The 8,207-nt window shown below is 41.9% G+C and overlaps 1 protein-coding gene across 1 annotated transcript; it reads right to left on the reverse strand.

Moving 5' to 3' along the window:
• Window positions 1-1,888: 1,888 nt before the first annotated feature.
• Window positions 1,889-4,920, reverse strand: MORN2 (MORN repeat containing 2). Its single transcript, XM_079721277.1, has 4 exons — window positions 4,901-4,920; window positions 4,364-4,470; window positions 3,501-3,637; window positions 1,889-2,097 (listed from the first exon to the last, which is right to left on the reverse strand). Exons 3-4 carry the CDS (start codon window positions 3,635-3,637, stop codon window positions 1,995-1,997), a joined length of 240 nt encoding a protein of 79 aa, XP_079577403.1. The 5' UTR covers window positions 4,364-4,470; window positions 4,901-4,920; the 3' UTR covers window positions 1,889-1,994.
• Between the last annotated feature and the right edge of the window lie 3,287 nt (window positions 4,921-8,207).

Below are 8,207 nucleotides of genomic sequence, written 5' to 3' on the forward strand. Positions count from 1 at the left end.
TATTGCTGCATTGGGTCTTTGTTGCTGCACACAGGCCTTCTCTGGTTGCGGTGAGCGGGGGCTACTCTTCATTGATGTGTGTGCTTCACATCGTGGTGGTTTCTCTTGTTGCAGAGCACGGGCTCTAGGCGCGCAGGCTTCAGTAGTTGTGGCATATGGGCTTCAGTAGTTGTGGCTCGCGGGCTCTAGAGCGCAGGCTCAGTAGTTGTGGTGCCCGGGCTTAGTTGCTCCGCGGCATGTGGGATCTTCCCAGACCAGGACTTGAACCCGTGTCCTCTGCATTGGCAGGCGGATTCTTAACCATTGCGCCACCAGGGAAGTCCTATGTCAACTTTTTGAGAAACTGTTTTCCTCAGCGGCTGTACCATTTTTCATTCCCACCAGAAATATTTGAGGTTTCAATTTCTCCACATCCTTGCCAAGTTATTAAGTCTTTTTAAATATAGTCATCCTAGAGATTGGGAAATGGTATCTTTTTAAAAAATATTTATTTATTTGGTTGTGCCAGGTCTTAGTTGTGGCAGGCAGGCTCCTTAGTTGTGGCACATGTGCTCCTTAGTTGTGGTAGGCAGGCTCCTTAGTTGTGGCATGTGAACTCTTAATTGCAGCATGCACATGGGATCTCTAGTTCTCTGACCAGGGATCGAACCCAAGCCCCCTGCATTGGGAGCATGGAGTCTTAACCACCACGCCACCAGGGAAGTCCCAGGAAGTGGTATCTTATTGTGGGTTTAATTTGCATTTCCCTAAAGAGTAATGGTGTTGAACATCTTTCGTTTGCTTATCAGACATTTGTATATCTTCTCTGAAGAAACGTCTATGCAAATCCTTTGTCCATATTTAAACTGGGTTGTCTTTTTATTTATATATATTTATATATGAGTTCTGTATACTGAAAACTAAACCTTTACCAGATATATGATTTGCAAATGTTTTCTCCCATTCTGTGGATTGTTCTTTCATTTTCTTGATAGTTTCCTTTAACATACAGATATACTTTTTTTTTTTTTTTTTTGCGGTACACGGGCCTCTCACTGTTGTGGCCTCTCTCGTTGCGGAGCACAGGCTCCGGACGCACAGGCTCCGGACGCACAGACTCAGCGGCCATGGCTCGTGGGCCCAGCCGCTCCGCGGCATGTGGGATCTTCCTGGACTGGGTCACGAACCCGTGTCCCCTGCATTGGCAGGCGGACTCTCAACCACTGCGCCACCGGGGAAGCCCTACTTTTTATATATATATAAATTTATTTTATTTTTGGCTGCATTGGGTCTTCGTTGCTGCGTGTGGGCTTTCTCTAGTTGCGGGAGAGGGGGCTACTCTTCTTTGCGGTGCACGGGCTTCTCATTGCGGTGGCTTCTCTTGCTGCGGAGCACGGGCTCTAGGTGCGCGGGCTTCAGTAGTTGTGGCTCACGAGCTCTAGAGCGAAGGCTCAGTAGTTGGGGTGCACGAGCTTAGATGCTCTGCGGCATGTGGGATTTTCCCAGACCAGGGCTCAAACCCTTGTCCCCTGCGTTGGCAGGTGGATTCTTAACCACTGCACCACTAGGGAAGCCCAGATATACTTTTTAAAGATGACAAAACTCAGGCACAGGATTGGAAATTGACTTTGTCAAGATCTGCATAGTTTTTCGTAAAATGAGCAAAGTCTCAATTGAATCACGTTAATTTCTTTTCTTTCTCCCCCCTACCCTTTTTTGGCCACACCGTGTGGCATGCAGGATCTTAGTTCCCAGACCAGGTATCGAACCTGTGCTTCCTGTAGTGGAAGCACGGAGTCTTAACCACTGGACCGCCAGGGCAGTCCCTACATAATTTATTTTAAACTAATTATAAGATGATCAAAAGAAAGTTCAAAAAAGCATAAATGAGTGATGGTTTTATTGGCAAAATTACAATATATAGGTAGTGTATGAAGTTACTGCAGATGGCATTTAGTTGTTTTCCTTACAACTAAAAGCTGCAATTACCACATTAAAACTTTAATGCAGAATATCTACATGTGGAGCTTTAGCCTCAGGCCTGGAGCAGCTGTGAAATGAAAGTTACCACACCATTCTAGTCCTTGGATATCAGTATATTGTGCTTCACCTTCCACCCTGCAATAGTAAAAAAATAAGTGTGTTCATTAACCAAGACCAAAAATTTACGGTCCAGATATGATTGTCCAGTATATTATATACTATGTCTGAAGAATTATATCTTTCCACTATCAAATTTTGGTCTAAAACCTGACATCCTGCTTTCATAACCTACAAACAAAAAAAGAAATTACTATTCCAAACAAATATTGTCATTATACAAATTTTGGTGCCTAAGATTTTAGGATTACATATGCTTAGTTTAGACCAAAACAGTCAAAAAGTGAAAAGTTTTTATTGGTTATCTGGCTTAATTAGTTCATTCATTTATTCAACAAATGTTTATTGACCTTCAACTATGTTTGAGGTGCTGTGCTCTATGCTGGACTCTATGTTTTCTGGACTCTTCGGAGTGGTGAAAATGCACTTCACATAACCAAACAGACCTTTATCCCATGGGTTAGAGTTTTCTCCCTTTATCAACATCAGTGGGAAAAGTTTACATGTTGTCATCACAGACTTGGCATCAGAATATGTGAACACTTTCTACCCTCCTCAATATGTATCAACCACTTCATAACAATTAGGTTGCAGTTTCAATTCTGGAAATAATAAAGGGGTAGTTATAAATGAACCATGAACCTCTGGATGACACGGCATGGTATTTGGTGTGAGGATTAAGCTTGTGAAGATACATGGTGGAGGGTAGGGGTAGGGATTTGGAGGAAGGTGGTCAAAAGGTACAAACTTCCAGTTACAAGATAAATAAAGTACTAGGGATGTGATGTACAACATGATAAATATAATTAACACTGATGTATGTTATATGTAAAAGTTGTTAAGAGAGAAAATCCTTAGTTCTCATCACAAGGAAAACTATTTTTTTCTTTATTTTGTGTCAATGTGAGATGGTGAATGTTCACTAAATTTATTGCGGTAATCACTTCACGATGTATGTAAGTCGAATCATTATGCTGTATACCTTGAATTTATACAGCGGTGTATGTCAATTATATCTCAAACTGGAAGAAAAAATAAAATTTAAAACTAAAAAAAAAGTTTATCAAGATACTTCAAGTGAAAATAATTTTTGGCCTAAATTTTCTCAATAATTGCAACAAGCTTTCCATTTCCAATATGACTGCAAAAAGTTCTATAGGAACAGAAGTCAAGAGGAAATAAATGAAAAGTCTAATAGATTATCACCAAGAATGACATTTTCTTTTGGAGCCTCATGATGGCCTTAGCCTCTCTTATAACATTTTTTTTCCCCAACATATAACACAAATTTTCCAAAATATATTATAAATATATTTTAACTAAATACATTACAAAAGAAATTTAGCATTAACTAAGTTTTTAAGCAAATGTGCCTGAAAAGACTCTTTTAGAACTACAATGACATTTTATTTTAAACTTACCTATTTTCATTGAAATTTCCAGTGTACTTTGCCCCAGTTGGGAATGTATAAGTCCCCAGTCCATGAAACATATTGTCCTTAAAGTGTCCTTCATATACTGCTCCTGAAAAATGCTCAAGTCTTCCAAAACCATTCATCTGTTTGTAACAAAGGAAATTACCTCAGTAACTAATCTTCAGTTCCCTAGAACATTTCAAAAATGTACACATATGTCTATCATCTACTTTGTTATTATTTAATCTATCATCGTATCATCCTTTATTTTCACAAAAATAAGATAACATTTTATCACTGTCCTTTGTATGTATCTCTCTGTGAAGCTCACCAAGTCAATGTTTCTGATCTGGGGCACTTGAACATCTTGGGGGTCCATGATGATAATAACAGGAGTCCTCAAGATACCTTGACTATATCCAAAAGCTTAAAGGACAACCAGTTTAGTTAGCCCAGAAATGGCACAAAGAAGTTGTTAAGAACAAAAATTTGTATTCAGGCAGACCCAAGAACACATTTTTGTTTCATCACTTAACTAGCTGGGCAAGAAGTCTGAGCCTGATTTCCCTCAATTGTAAAATAGGAACATTAATGGTATCTGACTCATGAGGCTGCTATGAAGATTCAATGAGAAAACTATGTAATGAGTTCACTTTGCTCAATGAATAGGAAATAAGATAGATGATGATAATTAGCTCCCTGCATGAGTTTAATACTATTCTTATGTTCATATATGTTAAATATAATCATTTTTTATTTTTATTACATGGTCTACTCATATGTGTCTTTTGATTAATGGTGAAATGCCTGGAATCATTTAACCAACAGAGTTACTTATCCACTGTCAATGCTCAAAACAACAATAATACCTTGTCATCTTTCCAGCTTCCTGTGTAGACAATCCCATTAGGAGTGGTATAAATACCTATGCCATTTCTCTCAAAGATTCCAGAAGATGTTCTTGTACAATCCCCATCTAAACAAGAGAGAAATACTGAAGATTATAAAAGGGAACCCTGTTTGACTAAGTAATAATAAAATATTTATGTTCAGGCTTAATCAGAACTGCATCCCCTATGGGTCTCTTTGGCTTCCTAGCACTGAAATTGATGAGACCAGAGATGAGGAGCTCTGTGGACCTAGGTCTTGTAATCATTGACACTCAAGGGCCCAGAAGGTTGACATATGGCTATGGCCCTCCCATAGCTTTCCAAGGCACACTGTCTATACTTAACATTAGAGTTTAGATTTAAAATCTGTTCCTCCATTAGTATTTCTATGTTATTTTATTTAATGGAGTTAATATCTCAGTAGTAGTTTTATAAAGTGTAACAGTCTCAGTTTTGTACCCTTAAGCTATTTAATTTTAGTCTGCATAGAAAAAAGTAATTGAAATGTATGCTTACCATACTTGTCTCCATTTGGAAATATAAAGTTTATCTTAAATACTTCTGGAGCTGTTTTAAAAGATTTCAGAAAAGTCGCATAAGCTTAAATATTTTTACATCATAAGACCTATAACATATTTGCTTTAAGAGCTAACCAAATAGACTCACTTCATATGATTACAAGCATATCATGATTACTTGGCATTTCCATAGTCTAGTGTAGGGTCCTGGGGAAATAAATGATTTTGTCTAGATGATCAATTTTTACTTGTTTATTATAACAGCTTTATTAATATATAATTCACATACCACCAAAGTTACCCTTTAAAAGTATACAAAATTCATTTTTTAGCATACTCAGAGTTGTGCAACTGTCACCACAATCTAATTTTTCAATATTTTAATCACCCCCAAAAGAAATCCTGTACATATTAGCAGTTACTCTCCATTACCCTAAAACTCACCCAACCCCTGGCAACCACTAATCTACTCTCTGTCTCTATGTACTGGTGTATTCTAGATAGTTCGTAGAAATGGAATCATACAATATGTGGTCCTTTGTGATTAGCTGCTTTTACTTAGCTTCAAGGTATTCTAGATAGTTCATAGAAATGGAATCATACAATATGTGGTCCTTTGTGATTAGCTTCTTTTACTTAGCTTCAAGGTTCATCCATGTTGTAGCCTGTATCAGTATTTCACCACTTTTTATTGCCGAATAGTCCATGCCTCAAAAATAACGCATTTTGTTTATCTATTCATCAGTTGATGGCCAGTTGGGTTGTTTCCAGTTTGGGCTGTTATGAATAATGCTATGAACATTCATGTATAATTTTTTGTTTGGACATATGTTTTTATTTCTCTTGGGTATATGATCTATTGATTGTCCCACAGAGGCAAGGTAGAGTGAGCAATCTCTGATTTGGCAGTGGAAGGAAATAGAAAAGAAAGAAAGATAGTAAGTGAGAAGGGGTGGGGGAGGGAGAGGGGTCCAAACAGAATGAGATTGGAATGGAGACCAGGTGAAAAAAAGACAAAGACAACCGCAGGCCTGGGGGTGGGGGAGGGGTGGAATCTATGCCTCAGAGCCCTGGGACATTTAGTGGACTAAAACATTAGAAACTAATTTTTGCCAATACTGAAGAAAACGTATGTGAAGATAAGTAAACTATAACTTCTAGGACAATAGTCTACTAGAATGTTACTCAAAGTGTGGCCATCCATTAGAATCATCTGGGATGCTTTACAAGTTCCTACGCCCTTCCACACAGCTGAAGCAGAATCTCTGTGGGTGGGACAAGAGAACTGATCTTTTTAATTGAAAGATTAATGAGTGCCAGTTGAGAAAGGCTGGAAGCTCATCCCCTCTGAGGAAACAGAGTTAATAACACAATAGGCAGAAGACTTAAACATCGTCAGAGAGAAAGGGAGGGTATAGCAGCCTTGAGACAGGAGCGGATGCTTATGAAAAAATAATTAGCAATCTAGGAAATGAATAATGTAATTGTTGAAATAAACCTCTTTAGAAGGGCTGAATAGCAGAATGAATACCGTTGAAAAGTAAATTAGTGAACTGGAACACAAGGTTGAAAATTTTTCCCAGAAAGAGGCGTAAAGGAAAACAGAGATACCACCTGACAAGGCGTTTCACATCTCCCCTCACCCCAGACGCCTCCAGGAGCCCCCAGGAGGTCTATCCCTAATGTCGTACTTAGGGCCCTATTGAAATAACGCTTTTGTGCCGGAGTCCCTTCTCACGCTCCACTCGTCTGGGTCAGGATCACGGATTAGTTAAATCTCTTTTCCCACCCTAGTGTCCAGCTCAGTGCTTAGTACTTACTGGTAGGAACTGAAAGTTTAGTGAATGAGTGGCACTTGGGAAGCAATCGTTAAAGGCTTACTAAGCAGAGCACTAAACGTGATCATACAAGAAACCGAACTGTTTCAATTGCCCTTAAATGGTTCCACATCCGAAACTTTGGACTGTTAGAGCTAGAGGGAGGGAACCTAAGAGATCGAGACTGGCAACAGAGAGGAAACTGAAACCAGAGACGTTGGCACTTCCCCAAGGTGTCACAACAGCGAATCGACGGCCGAATGAGAGCTAGAATCCAGGTCTCCAGATTCCCACAGCACGGGTTCTCCGCGTCCCCATCCCACCAGGCTCAGGTAATATGTCACACCTGTACCGGAGTTGCCAGGGGCCGAGCTCTGGCTCAGTGCGAGCTCTACTTAAAGGGGCGTTGGGAGGATGGGACACTCACTTGACACAGGGGTGCTGGAGAGATTTTCTGGACTCTGCGATTCCCCGTGGGCCGCCAGCTCTGTGACCTGGAGGGAAGGAAGCAGTAGCTCAGCGCAGACTGCGACTTGGTTGCTAGGGCGACCAGGCACCTCTCACCCGGAAGCGAATAGGCAAGGGCCCGAGGTTGAGCCAATCAGAAGGCGCCAGGGCTGGGCCGCTGCAGCTGGGCCGCTGCGGAGCCGCTCCAGGTGAGGTCTCGGTGGGCGCCGCGTCCTAACAGACGCCCCGGGAAGCAGCGCTGTGAACCCGGGGCGGCCTCCCCTGCCGCGTATGAGGGATGTATTTCAGTGTGCGTGGTCTGCGCGTCGGCCCAGTAGTCAGTGTGCGGACCCTTCTACCGACTCCCTCTCCCGGAGTGGTCAGGGTCTGAGGAGCCTCCCGGCCCGGTGGAATACAGCCTGTCTGGCTGGGGCCGGTGAGTCTGGAGCATTAGGATCCCAGGCCCTGAGACCGGGCCCGGCGGGGGTCGGCAGCTGAGGCTGTCCACGCTCAGGCTGGAGGCGGGGGAGCTGAATTCAGGCTCGGAGCCGGATAAAGGGTGGGATTGGAGGGGCTCAGGTTTCGTTTCCTGTCTCTGTCTCCATCTCCAATGGGTGGCTATTTGGGGAGAGGATTTCCTGCGATGTATGCTGGAAGAAAGGTACCAGGTCTGGGTATCTGCAAGGAGCTGGATATATGGGGTGAGTCAGAGATTTGCCTGGGAGGGGAATGGTTTGTGGTCAGTTTTCAGCGCCCAGCTTGGTGAGTCTGTTCCTGGGAGCCAAACTTGGATGTTAAACAAAGGATACTCTTCCAGCCAAACTTAGGTTCCTGTGTCCACGGTGAACAAAGATAGTTGGAATCTTCCCAGACTAAATGGATTTATGATGTTTTGGCTTCTTGTGGGCCTACCTGGCCGGGAAGAAACTGCCATTCCCAGAGCTAGCTAATTAACAATTAACCTGTGAACACGGCTTTCGTATGCAAAACAACCAGTCCTGCATCCTTAACTTCCAACCACCTCCTTTGTCTAACCACCAA

The sequence above is a fragment of the Hyperoodon ampullatus genome (genome assembly GCF_949752795.1).
Source record: "Hyperoodon ampullatus genome assembly, chromosome: 15".
NCBI classification, from domain to species: domain Eukaryota; kingdom Metazoa; phylum Chordata; class Mammalia; order Artiodactyla; family Ziphiidae; genus Hyperoodon; species Hyperoodon ampullatus.